The sequence below is a fragment of the Microtus ochrogaster genome, chromosome 5 (assembly GCF_000317375.1).
Source record: "Microtus ochrogaster isolate Prairie Vole_2 chromosome 5, MicOch1.0, whole genome shotgun sequence".
In the NCBI taxonomy this organism is placed as follows: Eukaryota; Metazoa; Chordata; class Mammalia; order Rodentia; family Cricetidae; genus Microtus; species Microtus ochrogaster.
In genome coordinates, this window is record NC_022012.1 from 88,595,365 (window position 1) to 88,615,963 (window position 20,599).

At 42.8% G+C, this 20,599-nt stretch overlaps 1 protein-coding gene across 14 annotated transcripts in view; it reads right to left on the bottom strand.

Annotated features, from left to right (window-relative positions):
• Rbms3 (RNA binding motif single stranded interacting protein 3) overlaps positions 1–20,599 on the bottom strand; it is a 1,318,100-nt gene that overhangs the window by 41,823 nt on the left and 1,255,678 nt on the right. For 11 of the 14 annotated variants that reach the window (XM_026779048.1, XM_026779046.1, XM_026779051.1 and 8 more), the window contains 2 exons: positions 17,093–17,203; positions 9,175–9,222 (listed from right to left, as the gene is read on the bottom strand). In XM_026779048.1, coding sequence (XP_026634849.1) covers positions 9,175–9,222; positions 17,093–17,203 — 159 coding nt within the window. The remainder of the gene's footprint in view (positions 1–9,174; positions 9,223–17,092; positions 17,204–20,599) is intronic. The other 3 variants (XM_026779049.1, XM_005348059.3, XM_026779052.1) reach the window with 1 other exon arrangement.

The window sequence follows — 20,599 nt, forward strand, 5'->3', positions numbered from 1 at the left end:
GGACCTACAATCAGATGGTTCCAGCATGTTGCTTTCTGATGAACTCATTTGCCATGGAGTCTAGAGAAAGAGTAACATGTCTGTTAGCGGTGTCTCTTCGGTCCTGTGTATTTCCAGACTGCCTGCAGCAAGTGCTACCTCCCAGGCAATGCACAGCTGAAGTCTTTCACTGCGTCCCAAGGGCCCAGGCTATGCCGTTGATTAAAAAGGGAACTGTGAGCTCTCCGTGCCAGATGTGTGGAGCACGCACAGAAGCCTGCTCCCTTCCAAATCCGCTTTGCCTTTGAGTGTCTTAGTTTCCTTGGTGGCATCTTACGTAGGCTGTGTCCTTCTGTGGATGAGCATATCTATGGCTTTGGGATGCAGTGTCAAAGTGAGCTAGCTATGACCCATGTGGTAGGTGACACTTTGGTTGCTTTTCCTGGGCTCTAAGTCAGTGCCCTGCCCCCTCGATGATGGACTGTGTGTTGCTGCCTGCACACCTAGCTGCCACACAGGTGTGGCACTTTCTTCTGACTGCCAAAGGGAAGGCGGCCACTCCATCAATCGCGGGCTCCCTTTAAGAAGTAGTTGATTGTTGCGGGAGGTCCTCCTGCTCCTCCAGCCTATAGCCGCTGAGATACCAGCCCATTGGGGGCATGGTCTCTCTCCATTTAAAAAAGCAGCCACTTCCCTCTTCTCTCTCTCTTCACTTCCTGCTCCGGTGGTGACTAGACTCTCTTCCTGGTTGCGCAGAGGGCTGTTGTCTGGGACGGTGATCTGTAAGTTTTTTCCCCTTTAAATAAATATCACCCTATTAATCATAATTCCAAACTGGTGTGGCATTGTTTGTGACTTACGCAGTCAGTTGATTTTGAAATAAGATAGCATGGCTTACCTACTCCCTCAGGTGACAAGCCACACCCTGGAGCAGCTATGCCTGGGTAAGACAGTAGTGGCAGGACCGTGCTAAGAAAAGTCTATCCAGCTCTGTCTTAGTCTCTGCCACTTTGCACAAAGATGCTGCCTTGAAAGGAAGGAACTTCCCATGTCATGTAAGCAATGTCAGGGCCAGCACTGAACATATGATACTGATAAAGAGCAGTAGCAAATTATAGCATGTATATCAAATCTGGTCAGTTGGCTATCTTTGTAGTAATAAATGAAGTGTGTGTTTGTGTATAAATCAGAAGCCAACTTCTAGGCTTTCATTATTCAGGATGCTGTACACATTGCATGTTTTGTTTTTATTTGACTTTGTTTTGAGGACACTTTACCTGAAACCCACTATTCAGTGAGGCCCAAGGATCCACACGTTTCTGCCACCTTAGTGCTGGGATTACAAACACACTTGACCATGCCAGGCTTTATTACATCAGCCTTGGAGAGCAATCTCAGATCATCTCACTTGCATGGTGCACACTTTACCATCTTCAGCAGAGGCTATAAGTAAACACAGCTATGCTTGCCTCTATCTGCATGGTTCCTCCATGTTCCCCTGGCAAAGACATTAGATCCTGAAAAGCCCCAACTCTTTACTATGCAGACCTTCACAGATACATCTTGCTGGTCACAAAAATCAATAGTCTGGTTTTGCAGTATATCCCTGTATATTCCCCAAAGGGCTGGCACAGAAACAATGCGTTCCAGTGGATCAAGTACTAGCTTTGTAAGCATGAGGATGAGAGTTAAGATCCCTGGGTCTGGGTAGGTGTGGTGGCCACTGGTAATCCCAGCAGACAAGGAAAGTGATCAAAGAAGATCCTAGATATCAACTTTGAATGCGCAGGTGCACAGACACACACACACACACACACACTTTCAAAAACAGAAACAAAATACAAGCAAAAAGAAAACACTGAGACAAATAACAATGATCTTCATGTACCAGAAGAGTCAATTGGCTGAGTCTTTAGAGGAAGTCACATGACTACATCACTGCAAACTATATTCCCATAATGCACCAGCAAGAACATGATGACTCAGTGCGCATATGCCCGCGTATCTAATACATGTATGAAAATCTTGTTTAAAGAGTAGTCTGGTGGGCAGACAATTCAAGAGCTCTGCCACCTACTGGGCCATGTGCTTGCTCTCTAGAGCCAGGCCTACTGTTAGAGTCTTTGTTCTTTCAAGGCAAAGGGCACATTCAGCGCCACCGTGTCCTGGCTCTTTGCAGTACTATAGAGGGTGGGCAAAATATCCGCTGGGTAAATAGCCAAGTAGAGCAAAGTCTCCTCATTACAACTTATTGAAAAGAAAGAAAAGGGATTGCTTAGTACAATTCAAGAAATGCCTCCTTGCCATGAAAGAAACACACAGTGTTTGAGGGGAGAAAGGAAACTGACTTCTAAGTGTGGCTTGCGGGAGCACTTATAACTGTGTCGGGTCTCTTACAGTAAACACAATTTATGGTTAATTGTTGCTAATTGGAACTACTAATGGACCTAATTTGTAATTAAGGGATGAGACGGAAGTCATTTGGAATTAGCTCATGGAATCCAGGAGAACACATGCTGCAAAGAGCTTGAGAAACAGCTTCTTCCTCTGAAGACACGTAAACCCTGTCCCCCAGCCTGTTGGCGATACGGGAGAGTCTTCAAAAGTAATTCTTTCCAAGGGATGGCTGTACAAAGCTAGGCTTTGCCTGCTACTTAAGGAGATGCCCCAGTGCCATCTGTTTTGTTTAGTTTGATGTGGGGTGAGGGGAGGGGGACTAAGTCCCCCTATGCAGCTTAGGCTGTCCTGAGTGGAAATATCTTAAGAGCCAAAGGATGGGGAGTTTGCCGTGAGATTGTATCTTTTAGTAAAATCAGAAGCTACACCTACAAAGTCCCAGAAACATGGCCACCTGAACATGAACTGAACAAGCATGGCACCAGTGGACATGCCAAACTGGGTGGTGAAAAGCTCATGATGCCTCAGCCCTGCACAAACAATTGTGCAACCAGGTAAAGCCGTGATCTTCCCTGGGAAGAATACGCCAATTGGTTGTTGGGTGCCAAATGGCCTAGTAACATTACATAGGCTAATAGATTATATTTAGGAATACATACACATGTGAAAATACATATATATGTGAGAAAGAACTGCTAGTGAGAAAGGAGGCCACAAATCTGAAGGAGAGCAGGGGGAGGTAGATGAGAGGGTGTGGAGGGAGGGAAGGAAGGAGTGGAGAAATGTTGTAATTGAACTACAATCTCAAAAATAAACAAAGAAATGAAGAGGACACTTATTAGGGATGTGTGGCTGCGGTCATCTGCCTTCTAAGGGAAATGACCAGGGATGGTAACACATAGCGGTGACTGAGGAGAGGGGACAGGAGTGACACACCTCAGAGACCCATGGGCCCCAGCATCAGCCACTCTCTTTGGACATCGCTACTCTTCCCTTGGCATTTCCCCCCTGGTAATTAATTCCCAACTACGTCTTCACTGTAGAAGAGGCCTCAGCACTCACTTTAGACCCACTAGTCTAGCAGTATCTTGTGTCCCTGGGTTACCTAAGTCCAGTTTGGTGACCTGGCCTCGTGATCAAGTCCATCGTCAATAAATAGTTCATGGTCCAAAATTTGAAAAATCCAAGTTTTTGGATTTTCACTACTCCACACATCTGAGTCTCTTGCATTTTCTTTCTATCTTCTATCATCTTTTGTTCGTTCTTCAAAGTCCTCAAAACCATTTGCGGTTCAGTTACTTCCGTACCCGAGCCATCAGAGCGCATTTCCTATTTTCTTACTCCATTCGAGAAATCTTCAGAGCTGATTAATCTATTTTCTTGGCTGCTGATCATTACAGCAAGCAAAATCAAATTTCCTGAACCTGAAATATGATTTAGTGGGAAAAAGCCCTTCCCTCACAAGACGAATGGCCAGAGTTTCAGCTCTGAAACCCACAGTGACAGGAGAAGACTGACTCTCTTATGCCTTCCTCTGGCCCCCACAAGCATGAACTCATGCACGCGCACACGCATGCACATGCGCACACACACATACACACACACACACAAACACACACACACGCACACGCGCATTCCCACCACAACAAGATTTTAAAAATTGTCACAAAGGTCCACTCTCTGTAGTTTTGAATGAACTGCCCCTCAAACCTTCCATTTCCTCTCTTCTGCCTGCAGCCTCCCATCACATCTCCTCAAGACTCGGAACTTTGCATAGAAGCCAAGAGCAGCTTCCTGTTCCTCCACGCACACACAACACCCTTTCTTCATGCCCCGTACAAGAAGGACTTGTTGCGGGTGCTCACCTCCCTTTAGATCCATCTTTAACTATTGTTCTTCTTTCTTCCCATAGTGGAAACATTCCATTAAAAAGATCAACAAATAATCAGCTGCATTCTCTGTCTCTTTAGATCATCTTCAATCCTTATAGCCAAACTTGTGCAGTTGCTACATTTGCCCATGACATACAGGCATTCACCGCTCTTGCCCTTTCCCCAAAATACCACTATCCAATTCACTAAAGAAGTTCTCAAATCTTATTTGGTGTGTGTGCGCACACAGATGCACATGCACATGTGCATATATATTTGTACCTGCGTGAGGTTTTCTGTGGAGGCCAGGACAGGTAGCCAGATCCCTTGGAACTGGAGAGGTAGGTGGTGTGCGTTGCCTGTCATAGGTTCTGGGAACCGAACACATGCCCTCTGCAAGAGCAGCGAGTGCTGTTAACTGCTGCGCCGCCGTCTCCACCCTCCTAGTGATCAGGTTGAATGAAATCCCATGGCTTGTTTTTAAGACTCCTATGCACTTGTCATAATCTCGCTGTTGACATAACTGAATCTTCCTCCTCTGTCTGGCTCTCCATCTACTACATGGCACCCTTTCCTTTACTCTTCTGTGCTTCCATTTTGTGCTCCCTTCCTTAAACCGAGGATTCTGTCACTCTTTCTCGCTTCAAGCACATTCATCCTGGCAGCAAGGGCTAAACTCTGTGACAGTAACTCCAAACACAGCCTCCACGTAAAGACAGCGTTTGAAATAGAGACACACATTGCCAGTGCTGTTCGGCTCTCCACTGGCATGTGTGACGAATATCTCAACGCCAACACGTTCACTAGAGAAACTCCGCTTTCTCCCCAGCAAACCCGAGCCTCCTTCAGTTTAACTCCTAAAAGGGGTGGGGGGCAGGTCACTGAGCTACAGGAACTGAAGACCTGTGCTTTGTCCTTTTGATGTCTATCCTGGTACTCAATTGTTTACAGCATTTGGGGTGTCCTATCCCCTTCCCTTATCATGAACTCGCTAGCATTCAATGTCACGGTCATTTCCAGGATGGGATTACTTGCTACTGTGGTTTCTTTCTGAGATCCTTCAGTGCATTTGGCCCATTCTGGTTTTGCCTGATTCCTGGACATTCTCTGTCCTATAAGCAGAGCGATTACGTCATTCTCCTTAGGATAGTGCTTGTTACCTTAGCTGAGGATACTGCTACAGCTGACCTACTTCTCTGGCTACGTTCTCTTCTCCCCATCTCTACATATATCGCTGTCCTGCTAAGCCGTCTCTAATTTCCCAGCCTTTCCAATTTTCAGAAGTCATCGCCCAAGCTGCTCCCTTAGTCTGAAATCTCAGCTCTGTTTCTTTAACTTAGGTAATTCCCATGTATCTTTGTTTCTATGGTGAGAAAATTCTTTCCCCAAGGCCTTTCTCTGACCTCTGCTGGTTTATGTCTATTGTTCCTTCGTGGACCGACATAATATATCGTGCCAATAATGATTAGCGTGGCTGTAGCGAACACTGTTTGAACACTTAGTTAATGTCAGGGCCTGTTCTAAGCAGAGTGTACGGTTTAACTTAATCAATGCTTACAACCTACTTATGTGGTTGGTATTTCCCCAGAGAAGCGAGCTACAGAAAGGTCAGTAATTTCCCCAAGTGTCCACCACGGAAAAGGACACAGGTAGCTTCAGAACTGGAGTATTTTTTTAATGAATCAAAAATTAATAGTAAAGTATTTATATTGTTGTATTAAAATATTCATAACCAATGTCTTTCTTTTCTAATGAGAACTTCTAGTTTCAGCACTGACTGAACTCAAGCTAACACATAGTATGTTACCAACAAAGATTAAATAAATACATAAATAAAACAAGATGAGACGTGACTGAAAGAACAAAGAGTCCTTACCCCACATGAGAATACATGCCAAAGTCATACATGCCTTGATACATGCCAAGGTCATACATTGTCCTCAAATCTGAATGGACTTGCTGTTGGCCATTCTAAGAGATGGCATATCCTGTACTGTCTGCCTGACAGACCTCTCCACTGGTGTCTGTCTGACAAACTCCCACTCAGCCTTACTGATCCTACTCCAAATTCACTTTATTACTCTGAATCTCAAATTTTCTATTTTCTTGTTTCTCTATACTATTTATATCATCACAAATATCATCACAAGAAACAGCAAAATAAAACTGAACTAGGATGCCGATTTTTTAAAATAAGGACAGACTTTCTATTCATATTTACATATTCAATGCTTAGCATAGTGGTTAGAAATAGTTTGGTAATGATTAGAATACTGGTTGAATGAAAACAGAATAGATTCTATCTCCGTGGATAATGAAGATAATATCTTGAGCTCTAATATATTAGAGAAGTTTGGTTGGCTCATATATTGGCAAAAGCTGATCATCTAAATTACTAGATACTGGCACACTGGGATATTTGGGGAAGATTTGTTACCTCATCAGGCTCAGTCTGCTTTCTGAATATGGTCCATAGTTGGATAAAAGATATACAATTGTTCAATGAAATCATCTACAAGCCAGTTAGTGAACATTCTAGAAAACACATCTATTGCTATATTGACATGAGCCTAAGGAGAGTACAGCTATGCAATACGCACATCTGGTGTCCAAATCTTATAAGGAAGAGCTAAGGGTAAAATGGTCCAAAATGTGGTTTTTCATAAGAATGTTCTATTGGCCCCTTTCTCTGTACCCAATATTGACAACTTAATATATCTTTTATTGGCCACAAATCATAGTGAGTTTTCATGTGTATGTGAGGGGTTACATGTATGTATGTTGCACATATGTACAGGAACATATATGTATATCCACACACGCATGTGGGGGTAGGGAGATGTCAATTTTGGATGTCATTCCTCAGGGTCACCCACAGTTTTTATTGAGGTTGGGTATTTCATTGTTCTGGGCCTCACCTATTGGGCTAGATTGGCTGGTATCTGCCTCCCCAGCGCTGGCATTACTGTGTGTCTGGTTTTTTTATGTGGGTGCAGTGGGATTGAAATAAGAGCCTCCTGCGAGTGTCCCGAGATTGTGTCAATTCACAAGCTCCATATCTTGGATTTTAATTTTCTACTGTGGTTTTATTTCTTGTTCCACAGACATACACTCACAGGCTTAAGTTTTGTAAAGTATTATGTTTAGCAAGTTGTTTATCTACTTGAGATTTTCAGTGAATCAGATGGGAACTCCCAAGGTTAGGTACTGTTTCTTGCTAAGACTAATTTGTATAGAGGCGACCCATGATTGTAAAGTAAGTGATTCTGACAATTGGCTTGCAATTTTCATTACAATATGTGTGTTAATATCTTGCTATATTCATTGTGACACACACACACACACACACACACACACACACACACACACACACACACACAGAGAGAGAGAGAGAAATAGTCTTACCACAGAGAGAACTCATCACGTAGACCAGGCTGTCCTCAAATTCCTAGAGATTTGCCTACCTCTGCCTTTTGGATTCTTAGATTAAGGGTGTGCACCACCATGCCCAGCATTCACTGTGTTCTTAAAGATGAAAGGATGCTTGGCTGAGGGATTATTTGTTATTATTAATGTTAGTTAATTATTAAGAGTATGAGTCTTCTGTCCAACAAAGGGGCCAAAGGTTAAAGGAAGTAAAAACTATACATACCAAACATCCCTCTACAGTGTCACACGTCTTAAACACACACACAAAAAAGGTCATACATACATGGAAGGACAACAGGCACATGACATTTTAATGAATGGCAATCCCTGGAGAACGAGAGTACCAAAGTGATGTCCAGTTGCAAGCCAACTCTTTGCATTGATGTGGCTCTGAGATGAAAGTATAGCTCCAGGCATAACTAAGGAAGTCCACAGGACAGGAGGAAGTGCTGCCCTTCAGAACCTGCTTTGGGCAAGCGCAGTGGCCTTGAGTGGGATGCTCTCTGCTGAAAGCCATTTCCTGGCTGCCAGACTCCACTGCCTCCCGGTTCTTTAGGGCATTTCCTGAATTATGTTCATGTACTCTTTCCAATGACTTTTTTAGTCCCCTTTGAATATTTTTAACCACTTAACATGCCAAAGGCCCAAAGAGTTCCAAGCTCTTCGTGCTTCCTGTGACTCTTCAGTTAGTTAAAATAAACAAAAATTAATAATTGTGTCCATTTTCCTCTTTGCAACAAACGAAAAGCGAAAGTTAAGATGAAGGCACAGTATCCATGCAGTTCAAAGTTCTTTTTTAAAAGCACCTTCTTTACACACATATACTCAGCTCCACATTGCACCATTAAACTTTACAAAACAAATTAAATATTGCTAATTTATTGTTGAAGACCCTCATGTGGCCTCAAAATAACCTCTGTTACCTTACTGTGAAATGGAATATCAGAAGTGTCACTTTTGATATCCCAAATGTAACCTCTTAGAAAAATGAAAGTTTTGATTCATTCAACAAATGATTTGAGTATGCATCTCAGACCCTGTCCTGGGAGCCGAGCAAGCACATGGGGGTAACTTTCTGATTTCTGAGGAATTCTGCTCTTGAAAGCAGCGCTTCTCAATCTCTTTTTACAAATACGTGCTCTGTTTTTTTAAAGTAAAATCTTTCTTCCACTCTTCAGAAATTCTGACGACTTTGTCAAACACTGAAACCCACAGATACACAGAACATTGAGAAATCTTCTGCATATCTTTCGAGACAAAGTGTCTTTGAGATCTTACCTTTTGTTTTAAAGACAGTATATCTATTTTCCAGACACAGAGCCAGATTGTCCTAGTCAACAGACTCATAGCTAAATGCCCCTCCCCTTGGCAAAATGAAATGCAGACTTCTTAACCCCACCCCTGTTGAGAATCACTGCTTTGAAGAGTTTTGGAGCAAACCAGGTGAGATCCATCTCCTCCCTCCAATTAAGTCTGAAAGGAATTAGAATTTTCCTACCTGACACAACAGCTGGTGAAGTACCATAATTCTGTCTTGGGATTGAATCTTGGAATGAAAAGAGCATGAGAAAGAACGCAATGAAGTCCAAAGGAAAATAAAAACAGAATCTTAGCATTAAAAGCTGGAAGGGCCCACAGTCCGCCTGCCCCACCCCCTTTCTGCACATGCAGGGCATCATGGCCCTAGGGGACAGTGGATGTCAGTCTCCATTATCACCAGAATGTGCATGCGACCAGTTCTCAGAGCATCGCCACCCTCTTGGTCTATTTGATCTCTGCCTTTGGGAATCAAGTGGGACGTTCTTGCCCTCCCGAGATGTTGTAAGAGTTTTATGAGACAGTCCATCTTGAGGGTACCCAGTGTGTAGTAGGGATGGAGAACAAAAGAAATACTTTTGAAGGAGACTGACGAAAAACCTGCATGTTCGTATACTATATGGATTAGATAGCCCGAGTCTTATAAAGCCCAAGTTAACATTAGCATTTTTTCAATCATTGTGACCAGGGGCAGACTTTGCACAGGCATAGGAATCTTGCCTAAATCTTTTGGAACAGAGGAAGGATGACTTTTTTTTTTGTTAAAGTGTCATAACATTGGAGGTAACGAAATCTAGAAAATAGTTAAGCAACAAGCAATCACTGCAAATGTGGGGGTGTGGGAAGGATATATCAGCTGTTTTAAAAGCAACGAAGAGGCTTTAACCCATGCAACTCCTTCACAATCTTTCCTGCAATGTTTTTTTTTTTATCAGGATATAGTAATTACACACAATAATGGCTTTATTACATTTTCGTACATGCATATATTAATTTTGTCACACTCACCCCCACCCTTTAATCCTCTATTGCTCCCTATTTCTGCCCTCCCACCCCTCTTCCCATTCCTAAGTAGTTCATAGCCCGGGACCTTAAAACAGAAAGTGGTTCATAGCATGGGGTTGTAGCTAGACTTGTAAAAAATGAAGATGGTAACCCTGCTCCCAGCTCTCTGTAAGATTAAGGCACAGACGGTCCTGTGCGAGCTCCTATTTCATTCATGCGACCTGCACTGCACTTTAAAAGCCCATACCTCTATATCTCTCTCCACTCAATAGCTTCTGAGACCATTCAAAAATTGCCTCCTAGTTGGATGCCAATCGTTGTCGTGAGGAAATGGCATGTGCGAAGAGGACTGTCAACCTTGAGAAGCACTTAGGCACTAAGAACAAGCAAGCACTGCTCACAACTCAAATGCAAAGAAGCCATGGTTATGAGTGCCTGGTCTTTTGAAACAGGGAAGTGACCTAGTGGCTTGACTATGAGCCCCACGCTGAAGGAGAATCAATTTGAAAGCAATTCTAAAGGCTTTAGTAATACTGACCTTAATTCCTCCTTATTTTTTCATAAAACATAAAACTTCAAGTTTCTATTCAAAAATTAAGGAAAAATGAGCTATATTTTGCACCATGCGATAGTCTATGCATATCTGTAATTATGATAGAAATAAAAACAAATATTAATATAGAAAATTATGACTACTGTTTAGTAGTTGGGGAATGAAAACAAATAAAATGATTCAATATAAATGATTTCACTCTCATTTCCAAAAATAAACATATTTGTTTTATAATACTTTTTAAATAGATTTTATTTTCATTCTATTTTATTTAGTTTCATTCTATGTTCATGTGTGTGCCGTGCCTATGGGTGCCAAATGAGGGCACTGCTAGCTGCAGTTACAGGCGGTTGTGAACCACTTGATGTGCCTTCTGGGAACTGAACTCAGGTTCTCTGAACAGCAGCAGCAAGCACTCTTAACCATGCAGCTGCCTCTCCAGCTCTCCCTGCAACTTTGTATTTCTCAACAGAACTATTTTAAAAGTAATCCCTCACAGTTACATCGTGTTCCACATTGCAAGTTCATAGCCTTCTCTTCTGACTCCACATCATCAACAAGGCTTACCCTACTTCTGTGATACGCTAGTGGTTTCACACTCTGTTATACTTGCGCCTATGAATGGATCGCTGTTTAATTATTCTCCTTAACTAAATACTGTCTAGAATATTGTATCAAAAGCATTATGGCTTTCCTGTTATTTTACACTATTTCTAGACACCAGCTTCTCAAAACTGTAAGTAAATGAACAACAGAAGCATTCTGAAGGGCTTGGACTTTGCTCTCCTTACTGATGCTGTACAATGCGAGGGCACCCCCAAAGCTAATTTCCCTCCCCCTTTATAAACAATGTATGGGTTGTTTATCTTCTCTAGCTGCGGTATGTGTGTGTGCATACTTGTTAAATTACAGCAGTGACAGTTTTAAATCATATTATTCCATTTTCTCTACCCTGTTTTATTCCCAACTCACTCAGATTCCTAGGCGTTGTCTGTATTAGGACCTTTCTGTAATGATAATAATTTGCTTCAACTCAAGATCCATATTGTAAGAAATAAAGATTTAATATTTGTAAGTAACCCTGTCCCCAACAGACTTGCCCCTACCTCTCCATTCATTATTTACACGGAACATTCTCCATGCAAGGAACTATTATGTTACAGTAAGTTTAAAGAACTTTTTAAACTATAACCTTTGCAGTTACACTTTCTGTCTTGCACTAGTTTGCAATTAGCTGCTATTTTTCCCTTGAGAGTTCACTTAAGGAATTGCAGCCATCAGGACTCATGAAGCCATTTATTGCTTAGGATACTATCTACTGAGTCATGATTCCATATAAGCTCTTCTGATTGATTTTATGATTCTCTATCTTAATACTGATATTTACGCCTAGTGATGGAAAAGGCAAATAATGCATATTTTCATCAGATTTTTAGAGCAGTGGAGAAACGGGATGTTTGAAGGATGACAGTGAGCTCTGGCCAATCAGGAATACAATTCCAGGATTGTTTTTGTGAGTGGCAATAATTACGCCATGATGTCACAATTCTGCAGGGGCTTGGGAAAAGCAAACTGAACTGGAGATAAGGAGCCTGCAGAACAGAATCTTTTTATTTCTTTCAAAGGAGCCTGGTGGCATTGTAAGCCACTGGTGACCAGCGGCTGAACAAATGAAAAGGAGATAAGAAAGTTGTAAAACAAGATTGTCATGCAATGTAGAGGGTCTCATACTGCACTCAAGGCCCAGGTGGCTTCTGCTAAAGCTCCCGGTAACTTGATATGAAATCGTGGATAATGGGGCTTTGCTTTTATCGGAGGAGTTCAGTGAGAAGAATAAACAAATGCAGGAAAATCTAGAAAAGTCCTTCAAGGTTAGAGCCAGGAAATAACATAGGTACCTGTTTGCATTAATCTCATTTAGCTTGAAGCCCATACATTCAGTTACCTTAGCAATGGTTTGAGAATTGACCACCACACTTCCAAGAGGGAAAACTCCAGATGGAAATTTTTTAAACCACATGATACCCATTTCAAAATTCGAGGTGATATGAGATGAAATATACCTGCCTTTTGGAAGAGAAAAAGGATGCTTTGGTTCAATGGAATTCCTTTTGCCAAGAATCTTAAAAAGGAAAGCAGGGCACTGAGTGGCCTTAGCGTCTTCTAAAAAAGAAAAATCCTACTCTAGCTCCCTGCTCTCTGGCCTGACCACTACCCTACCCTAAATTACACCGCAAATGTCACTGTTCTGTGCCCTGTAAGCCCATCTGCTCCTCGGCTTCTTGCTTGTTGCCGCTGCCGTGGTTGCTGTTCACACTTGGTTTTGCGAATTCTCCAAGAGCTCAGATTTCTGAGAGTCACTGAAGACTCCCAGGTTGGGAGGAGATACTGGCATAGAGAAAAGTCTCCCATAGACTCCTGCATTTGAACACTTGGTTCCCAGTTGGTGATGCCGGCTGAGGAAGTCTTGGGATTTTCAGACACAGAATCTTGCTGGAGGAAGCACCTCATTGGGGGCAGGCATGAGTGTTCGTGGTCTCAACACCCTTCTTCTCTCTCTCTCTCTCTCTCTCTCTCTCTCTCTCTCTCTCTCTCTCTCTCTCTCTCGACTTCCCAATAGACAAAACCCTGAAGGGACCTGCAGCTCCTGAAGCCTGCTTCTCTACCTCCCTTGGCGTCATGGGCTCGCTCTTTACTCTCAGCAGAACAAAATGTTGCTTCTGTAAATTGCTACTGATCATGAGGTCTTATCACACCAACATAAAAAGCAACTAACATATAGTTTAGATGACAAGGCGGAGAATGGATCATTGTACAGTGAGGCGGAAAGCAGGAAGTACAGTTAGAAGACTGTGATAATAATCTGGATGAAGCCAAGGATGGAGAATGGACGTGGGGAAGAGAAGATGGATTTGATAAATGGGGGGCAATGGACATGGGGAAGAGAGGATGGATTTGATAAATGGGGGGCAATGGACATGGGGAAGAGAGGATGGATCCAATAAATGATGGAGGATAGACATGGGAAGAGAGAGTGGATTTGATAAATGGGGGGCAATGGACATGGGGAAGAGAGGATGGGTCCAATAAATGATGAAGAATGGACATGGGGAAGAGAGGATGGGTCCAATAAATGATGAAAGATGGACATGGGGAAGAGAAAAATGGATCCAATAAATGTCTATGTATAACTCATGGTACTTCAAAAGTATCTGAGGATGGAGAAGAGGAAGAAAGATGGTGTGCGCATTGAGTCCCAGCTCTAGGGTCTGGCTACTGGGTGGATCATCACAGTAGTAATGACATAAAACAGGACAGGCACACAGGCAAGGAGAAGGACACTCAAGGAAGTTCATGACATGTGTGTGGGTTGTAATGATTGCGATGTTGAAGTGGGATCTCAATGGAGACCAGACGGATGAGACTGATGTTCTAACTTTAGCATTGGGGACTCAGATTTAAGAGTCTTCAATGAGGGTGGATAAGACCATTGAAGAAAAGCATGTAAAGACTGAGCAGGGAGGTGCTATCTGAATTTGCACAGGGAAGGATGGAGGGGCCCCCAGATAGAAGTTGTAGAGAACCAGGTACAAAGTTGGAGTTCACCTGACAAACAAGGCTAGATATCTAACTACATGGATGTTTCACATAAAATACAGCCAGTTATATGAAAAGGAATTGGACAGCGAGACCACCCTGGGTCTTTGTGCACATGGGGCAACGGGCCATGCACATGGGTCATGGTAGTACTCTCTACAAAATATTCTCGTATACCTGGCTGCTGAAAGTAGCGTCTCTGTCCATTAGGTGTCCAACCCTCAGGCAGCGGTATTAAAGTGGAAATCTCACTAAATTAGAATAATTTCAACAATCTACATGTAGATTTGTATGATGTGACTTTGTTTGTAATGTCAGAAATGCAAGAATACTTGATTCCACATACTCAAGGTATTTGCTTGCACTTCAGCAAGTTTATTTAGAAATAAACATAAATAGAAGCTTAGCTTTGGAGCCCTGGAATATTACGTTAGCAGTTAACACAGCGGGCATGTAAAAGAATTAAGGTATGCCCCTTGAGATAGAGCAAGCAAAGGAGTTGGATTGTGGATTTAATAAGGTGGCATATCTATTCTGGTGAACTGAACTCTCACCAGTTAAATCCCATCAGAGGTTAAGGGTGACTCACTTGGTAGGACTCCACTGGTCATATATCATATTAGGTCTGCTGTGTATCATGCCACTTAACCCTCACAGCATCCCCGGGATGGGCATGTTGCTACTGTTCCCAGTTTATCAGAAAAGAAATAAAACCCCAAGAACCCAAGGAACCTAGCCTACACATGCACAGCTAACACAAAGCCAAACGTGGACTCTGAGGTCATTCCTAGATCCACCGGACTGTACATAGTGCCAGTAAGAGGTAGGAAATGGATCCAGGTAGGTGGAAAAAGTTAAATAAACCAACCTCAACTAGGCAATCCACAGCAAATGCCAATTTAAAAAAAGTCACATAAAAGCAAAAGCATGACAGCATGCCAAAGTATGAGAGTGGCAGTTTAGGAAAAGAAATGGCTATATTTTAGATGTAACATGGACTCGATTATATTTTGGAATGAATCAACCAAATACGGTATCTTCTCTCTGCCTCTCAAAATCCTTACCAAACAGTCAGCTTATAATACTAATGTTGTATTGCCAGTGATTAATGTTATATTATGTTTATACTGCAACTAAGCATTATTTATTTGCAATAATGAAAGCACACAGTTGCGTGAAGAAAAAAAACAAGAGGGGATTTGACATTAAAAATAAGCTCTCTGTGTTAAAATCCTTTACTCACTAAGAGAAAGAGTGGTCCACATCATTAAATTAAATGATAATCATTGAATTATCATTTCTGGCCATTGCTAGCTAGTAAAAGTTGTGGCTCATGATAAACTAAGGTTCTTTCTTGAAGCCTGTCATTTTCTCTATATTTAGAGATCAGTGAGCACTCTGAGGTTGCAACTTCTTTCTTTTTCCCTTGAGTGGCGGGAATCATCGTTCTAAGGCCTCCATCCACAGCTAAGGGACATAAAGTATATCCTAGAGACACACAATGCCAGTGTCTCTGTGAGAGTCACAGAGGTGGTATCAAAGAGATACAGAAGCTTAAAGACAAAAGTCAAGTATCTGAAGGTGCTCATGTGTCCAGCTGAATGAGCTTGCTCTGAAGAGCAGAGGTGGAGTTCCTTAGACACTGTGTCCCCCGATAGTACAATTCAGATTTAGATCAAGGTTTCCTCACTCTATGCCATGGACTGTCCTCCACTGTTTGAGCTGCCTAAGTTAAAAGAATGTATACTTTTCTTTCCCATGTCTTTACAAAAGACAAGGTCACCGGCACTAATACGTACACTAAACACTGAAGCATGCCTACTCCGGTGGTTCACCATGCCTGCATTTTCTCTGATGGTGTTGAGCATAGGATTAGTGTTCTAGGTTTTGTTCGATGTGAATAGTAGAGGGAATCGTCTTATAAAAGGCATGTCGTTGAAGAAGATCAAATGTGCTATTGGCATTTTTCAGCTCAGGAGATGCCTGGTCTTGGTTGTCAACTTGACACCAATGAGAATTGGGAAGAGGAAACCCAGTTGAGAGATGACCTCCATCAGACTAGCCTGTAATCATGTTTTCAGGATACTTTCTTCATCGCTAATCAATGTAGCAGAACCCACCCCACGGTGGGCTAACCCATTCCCGAGGCACAGGGACCTGGGCTATATAAGAAAGTCAGCTGAGCAAGTCAGTAAGCACTGCTCTTCCATTGTTGGTCTCAGCCTTCACTCCTGCCTCCAGGCTCCTGCCTCAGCTTCGGGCCTAGCCCCCCTTGATGGTGTACTCTAAACCTGCAAATCACATAAACCCTGTTTGCTCTGTGTTGCTTCTGGTCCAGGTTTTACCACAATAATGCAGAAGCAAATGAGAACAATACGCTTTGGAGAAGTAAGACTAGTCAAAAACATTGTAAACGTAAGAAAATATAAAACAGATTCCCTTCCTTCTCTCCAGTAGCAACTATGCCAGCGCATCCCCAGGAAAGACAAAAAACGCTCAACTGGGCCAACTTCTTAGTGACTTCCTATACTTCAGACATCGACAGTACTAAAATTTCCTCTATTCTGATCATAGTTAGAACCGGCCTCTTAGGTGTGAAGAACCTGGGAAGGACAGCAGCTTGGGCTGGTAAGCTGCTGAGAACAGAAAAGCAGCCCCATGCATATGGTCATGAGGTACAGATGGACACCTGTAGACAGAAGGGCCCCTTTCTAGATAGCTCTATGCTGCACACGGTGCACTTGACACCTGAAGTCTAAAGGCCATGCTACAGGACCTCGTGAATGCACGTTCCCTGGCATTGAACTTGCATGCGAGCTCCTTCATGCTGGAACCCGCAAGAGGTGCGAGATGAGCAGCTTATCAGCTTATCAGCAATGCTAGGGAAAACATCACATGGCACCTTCTCAAGTCCCAGGACACAAAAGCAAACTTTTCCACTCACCGTTCCTGCTGTCCCCAGCGAAAGATGGTTCATCTGCTGCGTCAGGGGGCCCACAATGTTCGTTGGCTGCATTGACATGGGGTGGTCCATGGTGGGTGTGATCACAGCACCCTAGAAGCACATACAATGTCCATCTGAAAACACGTTCCATGAGGAAGAAAACATTTTCTTTTTCAAAAGCAAACACAATGTTAACCTTTGGTGAGGTTTCTTTTCGTGAAAAATAATGAATAAATTTAGACTTGGCGATCGGACGCCCACCTGTGCCGTTCGGCTCACCTGCGGATACATGGCGTTGGCAATGACCTGTGTCATTCTGCTCACATGTGAACTCATGGCATCAGCAATGCCCTTTCCTATGATGTGATTGGTGTGTAGTGTATCTAAAACACCTTCCATTTACCGTTCCAACATCTGGTGTAGGGTGTTCTCATCATATACACCCTTTGGCCCACTGTTTGAATAAATTTCTTGGATTGAAAATTGGAAACATTCATTGTGGTGATATTTTGTTTGTGCTATAACAAATAAAGCTTGCCTGGAGATCGGAGCGTGGAGGGAGCCATTAGTTAGCCATAGAGGCCAGGCAGTGGTGGCACGCACCTTTAATCCCAGCACCTGCGAGGCAGAAGCAGATGGATCTCTGTGAGTTCAAGGTCACTCTGGGCTACACTAGATTGATCCAGTCTCAAAGAGAAATAGAAGCAGGTTGTGGAGGCTCACACCTTTAATCCCAGTACTTGAGAATAACAGGCCTTTAATTCCAGCACTAGGGAGGTGGAGACAAGAAGGGATATGGCTGGGCAGAGAGAGCACTATAAAGTGGGAGGAGACAGGAGGTCAAATTATTCAGGCTGAAGATTCATAGAGACAGGACCTTGCCCCCTTGGTTCTGAGAATTTCATAGAGGTAAGAACTAGTGACTGGCTGCTCTGTTTCTCTGATCTTTCAGCTTTCACTCCCTAATATCTGACTCTGGGTTCTTCTTATTAAGACCAATCAGAATTTGCACTACACTTAATAGAAATTCTCTAATTTTTCTTGATATTGAGTAAAACTTTCAGTTCCTTTTTTAACATTAATTTTTTATTTGATATGCAGTATATTTGTGTATCTCTGTGCATGTACACACACATACTCATGCTGCAGCTTGTGTATAAAGGTCAAGGGACAACTTGTAGGAATAGCTCTCTCTTCTACCACACAGGACCCAGGGAATGAAGTCCAGGTGTCAGGCTTGGTGGCAGCCACTCCTTTTGGCCGAGCCATCTTCTCTGGTGGCTTCCTCCATTTCCTTGTGCTCTACATAAGCAATTCTTGCTTATCCCAAGAATGCAACCCACATGGGCTTCTTCACCGCATAAGGATGCATCAAAGCCTAACATGAATTATCTAAGAACCATGGTTACCAGCTCTATTCCTTTTTTTCTTTAACTTTTTTGATTTATTTTAACTAGTTGATCTTCTGATTTATCCTTTTGGCACAATAAAGCACACTGAATGTTTTTGGGGAGGGTTGTTTTATGTTTGTTGAGACAGGGTTTCTCTGTCGCTTTGAAGCCTGTCCTGGAACTAGCTCTTGTAGACCAGGTTGGCCTCGAACTCACACAGAGATCCCCCTGCCTTTGCCTCCTGAGTTCTGGAATTAAAGGCGTGCACAACCATCGCCAGGCTCCTGAACTTTTTTTAAGCTAGTAAACAATATATATTCATACATACATTAAAATTTTATAGTTTGTGTGTGTGTGTGTTGTGTATCTGAGGTGCTGTTGTGTGTGCTCGAGTGTGTACACGTGCATTTATGAATGGACTGTTGGCATGGGTGTGTACGCGTGCATGCAAATGTGGGGGCCAGAATTCAACATTCAATGCCTTTCCTCAGTAGCAATCCTCTATCATTATTATTATTATTAGATACCAGATTCTTCTTATATAAATGACAAGATAATATAAGCTTCAATTGATGATTATAAACAGGTGTACATATTAGAATTCAGGACACCACTTTTTTTTCTGCTCCTTGAGTTTTCTTACTGGAAGCGACAACTTAGTTTTCCCTTAAAGAAACAACAAGATTCTCACTGTGAACAGTCTGAGAACTAATCCTATAAGTCCTCTAGGATAAACTCCTGAAGACTCTCAGAAATCAAACAGAAGTTCCGATGCATTTCTCTAACTTTGATCAAAACATGGCACTTTCTCAGCATTTTAACCCTGAACGGGCACAGGAGGTCCTTCTCTTCTTGAATTTAAAATACAGGTGGCATCCTTGGCGTATGTGCCACTAGGCCCTCCAGCCGAGGGCTGACCTACCGCGATTCCAGACTCTCAACCTAATCAGACTTCCTAGTCCCACGCAGGAACAGATATACCAGATATAACAGCAATCTAGACAACAGTGTGTGTGTGAGGGGGGTATCCATCCTCCTCCAGGCCCAGGAGGCTGCTCTCTCCCTGGGGTGCTACATGAGAGGCATACTTAAGGTTTTGTTTGGGAAGCAGTCCAAAAAGGAGGTGGGCAAGCCTGTGACAGATCCATCAGAATCCTCACAGGATAAGAACAGAGGGACAGCATGCCTGTACTTGGAATTAATTTAGAGAAGGTTTTCTGATCTCTCGGAGACTTTCTTCAGAGAAAGCTGCGTAGAGGGAGTCATTTGATGGCAGCTGCCGGCATACTGTGTCTGCCTCTAAACCAGAAATCTGACAATCACACAGAAGGGTGGGAAGGGACTTGTCATAATCTGGAATTGTAAATAGGAAAACCAAGCACAGAATGAAAAATAAGGGAAAGAGTCCCCAAACAGATGAGTTATTACAGATGAATAGATGATGTTATAAGGGTTCTGGGGAGAAAATATCTAAGAACGGATTTTCTTACAGTCAATAAAAATAGTCCAAAGGAGAGAGACTCCCCACAAGTTATCAAGAACATAATTTGTGTAATCTCAAGAGAATGGAAGACACTCACAATTAGTGAGTTAACTGGAAGTGATTGACAGAAGCCCCATAGAGAAAAGAATTTTTGATGGTGCTTTGTCAAGGACAGATACCTTAGAGAGACTGAAACCTTGGTTATCACAGCAAAGGATGGTGTTTGTCAGCCACGCTTCTTATCAATGTCAACAGGATCTCTTTCACATTGTGCAGTACAAAGGGGGGATGCAAAAGAGAACAGAAGTCGAACACTCTTGCAATTGTTAAGGCAAACCAGCACTCTCAGTGTGCGCTGAGTTAAGCTGCGGATTGCAGCGTGCTCTGTGACAGCCTTTGCCAACACATTAAGGGTGACTTTGCCTCCTCGAAATATATAGACTGTGCTGGCTGACAAGCGTTCACTCGGCAAATGGCGGCACAAGAGGAGACAGGTCCTTTTCATTTCAGCTTCTCTGGATGTCTGGATTTGCTCGGTGTTTAAGCTGCAAAGGAAAATCCTCTAGCTAGCATGACTTAATGCATCTAATAAAGCACACAGGGGTCTCCCAGCTGAGGAGCCATCTGGTCCAC